Source organism: Nothoprocta perdicaria, unplaced genomic scaffold, assembly GCF_003342845.1.
Source record: "Nothoprocta perdicaria isolate Ctin4 unplaced genomic scaffold, notPer1 scaffold_23, whole genome shotgun sequence".
NCBI lineage: Eukaryota > Metazoa > Chordata > Aves > Tinamiformes > Tinamidae > Nothoprocta > Nothoprocta perdicaria.
Genome location: NW_020455455.1, coordinates 3,598,916 through 3,612,222, shown reverse-complemented (window position 1 = coordinate 3,612,222; position 13,307 = coordinate 3,598,916). Strand labels below are relative to the sequence as shown.

Below are 13,307 nucleotides of genomic sequence, written 5' to 3'. Positions count from 1 at the left end.
ATCAAACTAAGCTCTTAAAAAAAAATAGAGGCTGGAATTTTTCCTTCATTTTGTTTCACTGACTTTTTCCTTTTGAAGTGCCTGGTGGACAATAGAAAGAAGGAAAGAATGTGAGAAATTTTTACCTCTCCCCTCATAATGATGCAGTCTGCCTCATCACGTGTGTGAGTTGGCTCCCCTTGATGCCACTTGGTGTAGGTCACTGGTGACCCATCACTCCATTCAAAATACATTTTAACCCTGAAATCATTTAGACCAATCCACAGTTCATCGTCAGCCTCTGGGAACACAAGCATAATTGCAGTTACGTAGTTATATCTTAAAAGGGACAAACCAYACTTCACACCCCTGGGAGTTTGAGTGAGCAGGAAATCTCATTCCCATCACTTTTTTTTTTTTTTTTTAATAAGCTTATAGTTACAATTAAATCTATAATATCAGCATTGTAATTCCAAGTGAAAGAGTRACCATCAGGAATACTCACTGTACCCAAGCTGAGACACTGTAAAACTGTACTCCTCGATATTATGAATACTCGCCAGCTCTCCACCTTCTTTTCTACAGGAAGATTGTGCTGCTTTCCATATTTTTGGTGTTCTGTAAATTATATAGCAATGACCTGCATAGGCCACCCATTCTCTGGGGCATTTAATAGGCTTTATGYCACCTAAAAAAATTATATAAAAAAATTAATGAGCAATACTACTCAGTGCTTTCTTATAATCAAAAAGAAAATTACTGGTATCGACAAATACTTGAAATATTGGAGCACAGACTAGTAGAGAAGAAAAATAAATGTGTATTATGAAGAATATTTTCCTGTCAGCACAGTATTGACACACTTATTTGTTTCACTACTACTTATTCTTGACTCTTTTATAATATAAATGCGAAGTAATTTGGCATGGAACCTCACAGGACATTACTTTGTGCTCAATCCTTTTCAGCAAGGGGTAGAGCCATATTTTCCAGAATGGAGCCTCTATTTCTACCAGGAACTTTGTCTCTGATTTCTGAAGATTTTCTATGCTGGAAATATCAATTGTTGATAAACATCTGCTACTCCTGCATAGCCCAGAGCATAAATCCAGAGATTTGGGCCAGAAAACACTCCTAGTAAGCTGCTTTGGTAGGGTGTCCCATTCATCCTTGGAGTCAGGGAATAATCTTATATATTAGTACAGATGCAGCTGACAGAGACAGTGCAGAGTTAACTAACTGCAAAACATTTTCTTAATGAAGACAAGATCTGAATGTGCCTCAGGTCCAAAGGGAACACAAATGGGAAAAGGTGCCCATATTCTGGAACTGTCATTCCAGAAAATAGCAGAAAGGGCCAGGGAGGGCAYGTGGAGCATGAACTCTGCATCACATCTTGCAAGACACAGCTCTAGAGTGTTTTGCAGACCACAGAATATTCATCAGTATTTCATTATCTGGATCACGTGACTAAACAAATAATTCTCCCTTCTTCAGCGCCCTGGAATCTTCAAAATGGTCTTTTGTTGAACAATATCTAGGTATCATCTTTAAAATTAATAAGATAATAAAGGTCTTCTGAGTGTTGACCATGTGAGTAACAATTTTGACAATACGCAAGACAGAAGACTATATATAGTGTCATCTCAAATATGCAATAATAGCAACTGCCCATTATTTCTCACTCACTGCCCAACCAGTCTTACTTTTGACCAACTTACTTGAGGCAATAGTGGAGGAATCTGAAGAGGAGTTTCTCTTTTGGCAGATATATCCCAGTTTATGGTTACACTCATGGTTTTCCCATTTGCCATTCCTACCTTGGAAGGTCCCACATATTTTTCCAGATTCTGCAGAGGGATTTCCTTTAGGAAGGYACAAAATACAGACAATGCCAACATGAATATAATTAATTTTTATGTCAGCACATGGAGTAATGCCCAAGTCTCTTGTGCCCACCAAGCCCTTGTCGCATTATTCCTCAGAATGAGAATTCCTAAGGGTGGTGATAAGGGAGAATACCTCATCATTTCCCCCTCTTCTCCCATGTACTTCTTGAGGAGAAATTCAGTGCATTTGGACTACTACAGAAAAAAACCTTCTTAAAAGATGAGTTAAGATACAATTCATATGTGCTGGTAGAATYGCAAGCAACTAAACCTCCTTTACAGAGACACTGAAACTGAGATGTGGATGTAATTCCGTGAGAACGCTTTGCGCTTGTGCTTTGTTTTTTCCCAGTAGTCACAACAGTTATATGATAAATTAGGTGCTAAGAAAATAGCAGAGACTTATTAAGATATCAAAATTCATCAAGTAAATATCATAGGTAAATAAYAACTGAGGAGAAAAATTTAAAATGTATTTTATGTGATGTTTCTCTTCAGAACATATTTCATTATTCTAGAGTTTTTTGTTTGTATTGAATAATATGCCTGATGAGAAAACTGGATGGAAAATCAAACACTAAAGAAGGCGCAGATGCATATATTTAAATTTTTTTTGGACAAGTTATTTGCTTTTTATGGGAAATTTAGAATTAATGACAATTCATCTTTGGTACAATCTCTATTACTGTAATACCCTAGTTTTCCCTGTTCTCCCAGGACCTGTGATCATTCCATGAAACTGAAGATATTAGATAACAGAAATTTGRACAACAGAGAGAATTTTAGCCCACATACTGATGATCATTTCAGAAAAGTACACTTACCTGGAGCCCAATTCAGATATCTGAAAGGATTACCCCCTGTCCATTGCCAGCCACTGTCAAGCGTACTAAAAAGACCAGTCCAGAGCTTAGCATTAACACCCAGGTCACTAGTGAGTCCTAAATGTTCAAAAGAAATACACAGACAAATTATTAAACATGTGATTCTGTTGTCACTGGAAATACTGAAGAAAACTTGAAGTGAAATTTCAATATGTGGAAAAGTTCAAAGTGTTATAATACACATCTCTTTTATATAGACATGTTTTTTACTGCTATTTTATACACATTTTGTGAGAAATTGACAGGTTTTTTAAGGATGCCACTAAGACCTATTTTCACAAGATTTTTAACCTTATGTTTATAAGTGTCCACATGAAATATTCTTTAGTTGGACCTACATTTTATCCACATGCAAGTTTTTTGTTTTGTTTTGTTTACCTAATAAAAACATTTCTTCATGAAGGTCTGTGACACTTAGTAATTCTCCTTGCTGCTGCTGGCAGCTTTTCCTTGCTTGGTGCCACGTCAAAAGTGACTCTGAATTTATCTGATAGTAGGTTTCTGTCAAAGGACTTTTTTTCCAAACATCATTGTGCGTGGTATCTGTAAAATATGGTGACAGCAATTTGACAAGGTAGCTATACTTGCTTGGAAATGTAGAAAACCAAATCTTCAATGCAGATTAAAATTATGTATCTGTATGATTTTCTAAGCTTTCACATACATTTTGACCCTTTTATATATATTCTCGTTGTTCAATATTATTAATAATAATCTAGGGAATTATTTCTCCTTACAAAKCTGATTATTCCACATTCACTCTGTTTCAGGTCTTTAAATTTACATAACTCATCTATTTCTTCCACACTTCAGCTCATGTTAACCCACTCACCAGTATGCTCTATCCATACATACACATTTCCCTACTTCTCATATAGAAATTCTCAGTCTGTACACTTGATACCTTACCTCAGGCTTTCCTTTTATATTCTCCCCAACCTGTTAGCTTCACAGAAACAACCTTTTCCAGTCAACTAGGAAGCAGGGGGAAGCTTTTAGGTCTTCCTGTTGAAGGTTTTTTTTTTTTTTTTTCGCACAGAAAATTTCCCCTCAATAGTTTCCAGGGATAAGAATCCCTTGGACCTCAAGACTGTCTCCTGTGCCCTGCCATTCAAGCCAACTCTTCCATTTTCWGCTCCATGCTATGATATTTTACTGTCTTCCTACTCTCCTATATCCTATCTCTATTACTCAGTGCATTTCTTTCTTCACTTCTTTTGCCCTGTTTTTCTTCTCCCCTACTTTTAGGGAATTTCTCTTCCTTGTCCTATAGGTTCCAATACCATCCTATGCAATGGTGATGGTGATGGCCATAGCTTTTCCTGTGGTCCCCATATCTACTGGTTTCTGCCTGAAGTACTGCAGAGTACTTCTCATCTCAGTTGCAGAGAGAAAGCCAACAACATTTACCTCATTTCTGCTTACGTAGCTCACTAGTAAACTAGAATATCCTGAATCTAGGTTGTTGTCCAATACTACTTCCATGTTCTGATTTTGACAATGAAAAGGAAAGRAACTTTTAGTTAATGCCTTTCATGATTTTTTCATGAATAAATTACCTTTTAATGGACAATTTCCAAAACGTTGGTCTCTATCAAAATCTGAAGATGTTGCACACCAGAGAGTCTCTTCATCATTACTCTGAGGTATGCACTGAGCATGCCATTTACCATTGGCCTTGAACGGGAATACACAAGGTGCGCCAAAGGAATTTCCTCCCAGAGTAAACATATCTGAGGACAGATATGAAGAACAACAGCAGTCAGTTGGTATCAAATGTTGGTCATAGTGTCTGCTTATAAACAGCACTTCCTAGCAGTCCCCAGCTCTCCAGCTACATACAGCTGTTTAGCTGAGTGACGCGACAGCTTATGTAGAGAAAACATATCATTACCTAATTACTATGAAGTCTTCCAAGGCTGTTGCACCAGGTATGACTAGGACAAGATATTCAGAATAAAGGTCCAGAATTAAACGATCTTCATTTGACTCCCGGAGTAATTTCTGTCCAATTTATTTTGCTATAATTCTTTCTGAAGCAGTGTTCCAGAAGTGTTCATGTCTCAGATTCTCACACTGAATACAAAATCCTTTCTATATGAATTGAATAAAACATCCTCTGATATTTGGGATTTAGTTTTTTCTTGGATGTTTGAGGAGGCTTGGGATGTTTTTGTTAGTATTCATGAGGAGTTACATTTTAAATTTGGAACTGACTCTTCTGAGAAGTGACTCTCCCATCTCTAGGCAGTGTAATTTGTTATCTGAAGCAAATTATGACAAACTTAATTCTAGCTAGAACTGTTGTAGGGCAGGCCTACATTTCATCCCTCAYTATATAACTTCCCTGCCAGAGTCACTGCAGAAAGAAAATTAGATGCTTAAGCCTAGATGCCAAGTCTACATAACCCAAGAAGGACAGTAATGCAAGAAAACAGAGATGTGAGTCTCTAGTGCTCGTCTATCAGCATGTCAGAACTTACTTACTGCACTCTAAACAATTAAAGCATTATTCTTCAATTATTGTCAGGGGGTAGTTAAGGACAGCACATAACGTTTTTTAGATGTAACCTCAGCTTTGATCTGCATAGCTGTGAATATCCATCTCATTTCTAATACAAAATTGATTCTTGAAATAATTTCAACTTTTAAGTTAATCACAAAAACTATAACAAATTTCTTTTTTATGGATAATCCAGGCTTAACTCACATTTGTAGAAATCTAAAAATATAGAAACTTTTTAGAAATAGTGCATGGCCAAAGCAAGTCATTCAACAATAAAAATGAAATGTAACAGAATTCCCTTCTCCTTCCTCCAATGGATCAGATGATAGATTWTGAAAGAGTTACAGATCTCTTCCTGGTGTTGCTGAACCAACAGAATTCCTGTCCTCCAATCAGACTATAGCAGAGGCCTCTGCCTTTTTAACTTCTGTTTGACAGAATTACTCCCTTTACATTAGGCACAGTTTTGCTTTGAATTTCTACTCTCCTCTTTGTAGTCAGCTCTGCTACTGAGGTCACTGTGCAAAAGGGACTGCAGGATGGCAAGCAGGCAGTGGAATGCTTTAAAAATGGAGGCATCTAAGTTACTTTGGAAGGTACAGATTAATTTTCACAACTCACCCTCATAGTGCTGAGAGCACACACTCTCTGTTGTTCCATAGACTTTCCACTTGCTCCCGTCGCTTGATCCCTTCTCCAGCCTGATTTTCTTTCCTTTTCCTTTGCTATAGTTGAAAAATAAATCATTGCCTTGGGTTGCGAGTGTGTCGTTTCTGCATTCCCACCTCTGAAGTTCATCTGACTTGTTACAGGCTTTCAAAGTGATTATAGCATCATTGTCCATGGAGAGCACCCCCAGGCACAGCTTCAGCCCCACATTCAGCAGCTGAGTGGCCGAGATCCACCTGAACTTCTGGAACTCATTGTGCTGCTCACATGTGGTAGTTATAATTGAGACTGTGTTCTGAACTTGGGCACAGAGCTTGCTGTCTTCATCGTATATTGAAAATATTCCACTCTCTACAAAATAAAAAGAGAATTCAGATATTTAAGGAGAGATCAAATAGGAGATAGGTTGGTTACTATTGGTAACTATCTGGCAGTTTGCCACATCAAAAAGTGAATAGTTAGTTATTCCATAAAGAAAGAAAGTGAGGAAGAAGTATTACCATTATAAATATTCATTAAAATGTTATTGAGGTGTATATAAACAAAGTGAAAATATAGTTAATTCAAGGGAAATTGTTCTTCAGAACTCTCCATAAACCACAATGTTCTCAAAATGTCATTCAAAAATGAACTATACCAAATTTCCTGAGATCCTCAAATTTCCACTATCACACAGCACATTAAACAGGCTTTAACTTTGCATATAAAAGTCCTTTTTGCTTTTGAGCTATTAAAAATATTTTACATGCTCAAAATGTTATCACTGTTGTGCTTGGCCAAAAGTACATCTTGTTTTTCAGCTCTTCAAATAAGCYGATCATTTTTCATTTTTAATTAACTAGTTTGGATTTTTTCGCAACCTTGAACAAACGGTTTGTAGAGTTCAACTTGTGATTTTCTTTTAGGAGGGAAACCACAACTTCCAGTACCGTCAGTTCAGTTCTGAGTAGTTAAGCTCACTAAGAATCCTAAGTGCCATTTATAGCAACACTTTTAAATAGAAATGTGAGGCTCTGTGCAACAGAGTTAAGAATGYTTCTTGTAACCAGCTTCAGGAAAAGGACTCCATTACCAACTTCAGCCTCTTCTAAACCTTCATCTTTTCTGCAGATGGCCTTGTATTCTTTAGCTCCCCCTCTACATGACAGTAATATCTTACAGCTTGCTTTCATGTCCCKTTGAATCGTATTGCTACCAAAGTTTCTTGCTAGGAGCAAGTGAAACAGTTAAAAGTGGCCTCATAACACGTTAGATTATAAGGGGGGCCAGGAGCGCTAGAACATCCTTGGTGCCATCATTTATGAAAGGCTATGGAGCCACCACACAAGCTTATGGCATCCCCCTAAGCTCAGCTCTCCTCTTCCAACAGTGCTCCACAAGGTTGACAGAGGACCAGTTAAAACAAGCTTAGTCTTGCCCAGAAATATGTGCAGAAGAAATTATTCTGCAAGGGATTACATCAGCACTGTTGGTGAGCTCCTGCTCAAGTGGTAGCACTGGCCTCCCCCCAGTTCTCTAGCTGGGAGTTTCCTGAGGGAAAGAGTTGCAGACATGGKGGCATTTCTTTCCTCTCAGCAGCAGGAGCATCTGAAGTCTAGCAGAGAGCAACTTTTAGTGTCCTTCAGCATCAGCCTTCAGCTTGGAAAATGATTATAACATGCAACTATCAGTATGCCATAGTCTGCATGTGCTAAGAAAATTCAAGGCACCACATTAACCAGCAGTTCTGTGCATGATAAGAGGACATTGTCTTGTACTATTATTTTGTTGTATGTATATCATATATATATAATATATGTATATTACTAGAGAGAGAGAGCTATTTTGACTTCCAATAATGCAGTTTTAGACCAGTTTTTATTCACATTCAGCTAGGTCACTTTCAAGAATCAACATTTTATAGGTTGCATCGACAACCGTTTGCACATTTCTTTCACTCATATCCCTTCTTGGAAAAGTAGCTTTTGGGCTTAAAGACATTCCAGGCTKGTATAGGTATTATCAAATTTAAGAGTTGAATGGAACTATTTTAAATTACATGCCACAAACAGATCAAGACTCCCACCAAAAAGAACAGCAGGAAGGCACAAGAAAGAGCACTTGCAAATCTCCATACTCAGAAGAGGACAAAGACTTACCAGACATTTGAAGACATGTAGCAAGGGGAAAGAGAAAAATCAGGAGCAGATGGACAGTCATTATCAAATGTTTTGTTCTCTTCTSTCTTTCACCTCAGTTTGATGCAGAAGACTAATTTGTGCCATGCAGGAAAAATGTTCTGTACCGAACCACTTTAACAAATCCTTCTTAGTTTTTAAGGCTTCAAAGATACAAGGAAGTTCTGGGTTGTAAATAAGGAACTGCATCTTGTCACATAAGCGATTTTGAAATAATATTTAAATGAATAAGCTTTGCTTCCTAAGCTAATTTCTCTGCTGTATATACGTGTGTTTTTTCTTTCTTGGAAATACTAGATGCAAGAGATCACATTTCAGTGTGTGTTTCTGGAAAAGTACCTAATCATTTATGATCATTACGTTTATGAAGAAGCTGATATGAATGTTTCTCTACTGGAAATAAGGGCTGAAAAGAAGGGGAAGTTCTTCATGTCAATAAATAAGAAAAAAAAAGCAGAGTTTAATACATTACTGTGAAATATTGGCTGAGACAAAAAAAAAGTAATCAAGTAGCTTTGATCTTGGAATTAGAAAAAATGAATAATTTCCACCTCTGTAATTCCACAGAGAAGAGAAAAGCTGCAGAAAAACGACCTGTCATCTTAAGAAGACACCTGTCCATTTTTTTGGATCAATTCTTTGCTATATGCAATAGCTCAGCACTCAAACTGAAAGGAGCAGTTGACAAAACCTTGCAAAGAAGCCACACAGTTCTACGACAAAAATAAAATCTAATGGCAAAAGTGAGGGATTTTCAGTTATTGCAATGGTGTAAAACAAGACTGATAAACATTAGGGCCTACATTTTTAATCTCTGTTCTATAAAAGGTGGCATCCTCCGAAGTGCACGTCCTTCAGCCATACTGAGAAAGTTCTGATGCTTACCTTGACAAAACTGTTACCTTTATCATGTGCACAAAAATCAGAAAGATGGAGAGAGGCGGGTAAGAAGAGACACTCCTGTGGTAGGTTTTTCTATTCTTCAGTGTGTTCCAATGAAAGGCCTTTGAAAAACCTCCGTTTCTACAGATTAAGAAGAGGCAGGTTTGGGCTAATTTCCCCAATATGGTGTTTGCTGTGAGCACCTTTTAAGATTCTTGAGGAGCTAAAGACGCCAAAAAAGACTTTCCCTCAAAACTACTGTTATTGTAGGAAACAGGGACAGTGGACACCTGCATAAAGGCCAGGGATCCCACCTCTACTACTGCTCTGACTCAGATGCACAAGGATAATTCACTGGGTGTGAAACAGGTACACAAGAACTGGTGTAGAATATGAATTACAGCAGTGAGAGTTAAAAAAATGTAAGTCAAGTAGGTAGAGCTGGACCAGAAACTAGGAAAGAGAAGGAGGCTGAGGAAAATGGGAGAAAAGCTAGGACTGTCTTGACAAGGAAGCTGATGAACAATTACGAGTGTATTATCATGCACGCGCGAAGATGACTGTATCCAGTCTGGTATTCACTACCATGGGAATGTTTGATTATGCCACTTCAAATTTTCACTAATACAATTCTTTTTTTTTTTTTGGGGGGGGGGGGGTCCTTCAGATGTGAGGATGGAGAAAATACTTGTATTTATTAACTAGTCAGGAGAAACATGATGTCTGATGCTTCTGCTCTGCAGACAGGATACACAATGTTCCAGCATCTTGAAAGACACAAGGAGGGAACAAATGCAACTAAAACAGGGAAAGAGAAGCTAGTCCTGTTCTGAAGAAAGTCTAGTGTTTGGTGAAGAATTGCTAGCAATGACCTGCTGAGAGAGACTGAAAAGAGCAAACCATTCCATGGTCAACTTCACCTTAGTGTTTGTACATTTGAACAGCTCCTGCTACACAGTAGAAAATGGGAAAGGAAACCTAACAGCTGCTGGGATGTCCTCCGATGTCTTCCACACAGCAAGGCATAGGCTGCAAGCCCAGAAGTGGTGAGGAAGAAAGGCTGCAGGGTCTAATGCTGATGCAGCGTTGTTCCTCTGCCAGTCTCTGCTGCTCGGGCAGGAAATTCTGCGCGCACAGTGCGGATTCACCACCTTTTCTCTGAAGTCTGCACTCTTCTGGAGAAAAGGGGAAATGAAAATTCAGCTCAGTTTTATCCAGAAGCCTAGCAATGAGCAACATTTTCACATGCCCATTGAAACAATTGAATTTGTTTCACGTGAAACAGATTTTCACATGCTGCAGCCCACTGTCATCATGGCATTCTTCAGCTGCCCATAGAAACAAATGGCGGCTGCCAATCCCGGTTCTAGTAGATGCTTGCCTACAAAAGTTAAACGATGCATTTCTACAAAGACTGATATTAAGTCTAGATAGGAATATTAGGATTATTTACCCTGATATAACTTGACCCAAAATTTCAACCCAGAATTTCCAATATATGCCACAATCACAAACTTGCCAACCGAACATGAAAATCTTTTCAAAAGCCTGGAACATGAAAATCTTTTCAAAAGCCTGGAAAACTGAGTAGGAATATTCCTGACTACGTAAACAAAGTGAGCAAACTATCTTTTTATTCCTCCAAACAGATGGAACGAGGATCATAAGGCAGGTTGCACTTTCATGTGGTGTTTCCATGACATCTTTTTCTTTTCTTTTCTTTTCTTTTCTTTCAAAAGTAAATACAAGAGATCTTGGCAGAACCACTGGATTATGGGTACGTATTATAGTGGTCAGCCCAGGCCCTCCATTTCGTCTTATTCATCAAGAATTATTTTTGTTTTTACAGCAAGAAAATTTCAAAAAAGCAAGATCCACATTAGTTTGTGAATGGTTTTTTATACAACAGATAGGCTTAAATTTTCCATATGTGTTGACATCCACTGAAGAAACAAAATAGGCGATCATAAGAGCAACATGATAATTCTATGATAACTGATCGATCTGAACAGGAATAAGAGTTGGTAGGAAAAAACAGATGAAAGATTTGATGATTAAAATATATTAAGCAATAAATTACATGGCATCCATGAGTCATTGCCAATCATTCTGTCAATGCAGCAACAAGGATAATTTGCTCATCCAAGTCTTAGAAACATTTTTTTTTTATGTAACAATTACTTCTCAGGAACTTCACAGCTGAACAACAGGAAAATAGAAAATAATGCCCGATCACTCAAGTGATGTTAGATAAAACCATTCCATTACTTCCCTTACAGCTCTGTCCAGGGAAGATGGAAATAACATCTAGCTATGGAAAGAGAAGAGTAATTTTGGAACTACTTTATCAACAATTCTTGAAAATTTGTGAACATTTTCCTTACAAGCCTAACCAAAGGAATAACGTTGTCAGGAGCTAGGGACTCCTGTATTCAGGTGCCTAATGAATGAGTGTCCATCACTGCAAGATACTGAATAAAAAATAAAATAAAATAAAATAAAATAAAATAAAATAAAATAAAATAAAATAAAATAAAATAAAATAACAAAAGAAGAAATCTCATATGTTCCCTTTTACCATTCCAAGCCCTCATGGAAAAGTCTTCTATTTAATCCAACATTAATTAGATGTTGGCTATGGTGTGCTAGCTTCTCTCCCTTTCATTTGACAATTGCTATTACAGTCTGTTCTAGTGCCTAAGCATTGGGATTTATCTAAAGCTTACGGAACAGAAACTTACTCACTTCCTGTGCCGTTAATGCCGTTGGCTCCATGTTGGCTCCATTTTTAATGAGAAACTTGCTTCAGTTCCTTTGCATTGCATTACTGGGAATATAGTAAATTATGTAGCTTAAATTTCCTTTTCTGAGACTTCTTCATATCTTTATTTACACTCTTCCTAAAAAGAATAGGCACAGGATTGAAAACCATCGGTAGACTAAGAATAGAGCTTCAGGCTCGAACTTTCTCTATTTTTACTGTATTCATAAATACAGTAGCAAAGACACAATATTTCACAAAGGCAGCTGCACCTTCTCGTAGCTACTGATGACATGGAGTTTTCAGTTCTCCTCAACTCATAAACTCATAATAAACTTATTCAGGACAACCTGAAGAGACCTGGGCTCTCTTGCTGATCTGCATTAGCTGAGGTGTATTGCTGAGTTTGCCAAAGCAGCAGATCTCCTTCCTCACCCTTCATCTTCTTTCCAATAATATTGTGTTTATGTGTTAGAATGCTATCTGGAAGTATGCACAGCCTTAAAGCTCTGCAGGGCCTCCGGCCAGAACTGAATTTCTCTTGGGCAAAAACTGCACCTAACCACTTACTTGTGGTCTGCACACCTGGTAGCATAACGAGTGTGGGATTGCACTCGGGGTCTCTTGACACCATTCTGGTTTCTCTATCCCTTTCACCTTCCCATCACCACCACTTCCTAAAGCAGACCTTCTCCATACATTTGAAACCAGCAATGGCATCATCTTTAACATCATTTTCAGCCTCAGTCAGGAGGTTTTCCAATCTGTGCTTCCTGCTGCTCTCACTTTTCAGGCCTTCTTCACTTCATGAATCTTGACAGTGTGGAAAAGGTTTTTCTAAGAACTCTACAGCCTCTTTGTAATAGACAAAAACAGCAGCAAATGCTATCAGCGTATCCACTTTCCTCTGCTTTGTGAATCTGAGCCTACATAAAAATTAAATGATTCCTATATTTTCATGCATACAAGCCATGTGAGGAGGAACAGGAGCAGAGTCAAGGACTGGCAAAAAGGGATCAAAGACAGAAAAGGGTACCCAGAATACACTCCCTCTTATATAATTCCCTCTTGTATTCTTATATATAATGAATAACTCAAGTCTATTTTTTAATAGGTTTGCATAGGTGTAGTATCTTCTATGTGGAAGTGTTAYAAGTCAAGGTTAAAAGGATCATATAACCATTTCCCATCTTGAATTGTGGTGAAGCAACGCACTGACAATATTTCTTATATCTGCCCATGCGTTATCTGCTTAAAAGTGAGAGAAAATGCCACCTAAGAGATTTAACAACAAACTAGTTATTGTTTATTTCACAGAACAAAATCTGAAATTACAAAGTAAACCTCACTCACCTTTATGCGAGAAACTGAACATTTTACAAGATTTACAAAAATGAGGATTATAAAGTCTGCATTTGGGAATTTAAGATTTCCAGAAACTTTAACCAACCTAGTCATTGTAGAAAGCAAAATCAGCACTAACTGATACAACTGATGAAGACTTCTTCCTATTTTCAGCACAAATCCCACAAGCTCTGATGCTTATGGAGAGGGTACAGG

At 37.8% G+C, this 13,307-nt stretch overlaps 1 protein-coding gene across 1 annotated transcript in view; it reads right to left on the bottom strand.

Annotated features, from left to right (window-relative positions):
* The window catches only part of LOC112947378 (macrophage mannose receptor 1-like), a 29,162-nt gene extending 21,030 nt beyond the window's left edge, over positions 1–8,132 (bottom strand). The window contains exons 1-8 of the mRNA XM_026039460.1: positions 8,066–8,132; positions 5,880–6,278; positions 4,312–4,485; positions 3,131–3,295; positions 2,693–2,809; positions 1,701–1,844; positions 485–667; positions 126–280 (exon numbers count right to left, since the gene is read on the bottom strand). Of these exons, the coding sequence (XP_025895245.1) occupies positions 126–280; positions 485–667; positions 1,701–1,844; positions 2,693–2,809; positions 3,131–3,295; positions 4,312–4,485; positions 5,880–6,278; positions 8,066–8,126 (1,398 nt within the window). The 5' untranslated portion in view covers positions 8,127–8,132. The remainder of the gene's footprint in view (positions 1–125; positions 281–484; positions 668–1,700; positions 1,845–2,692; positions 2,810–3,130; positions 3,296–4,311; positions 4,486–5,879; positions 6,279–8,065) is intronic.
* Positions 8,133–13,307: the final 5,175 nt, after the last annotated feature.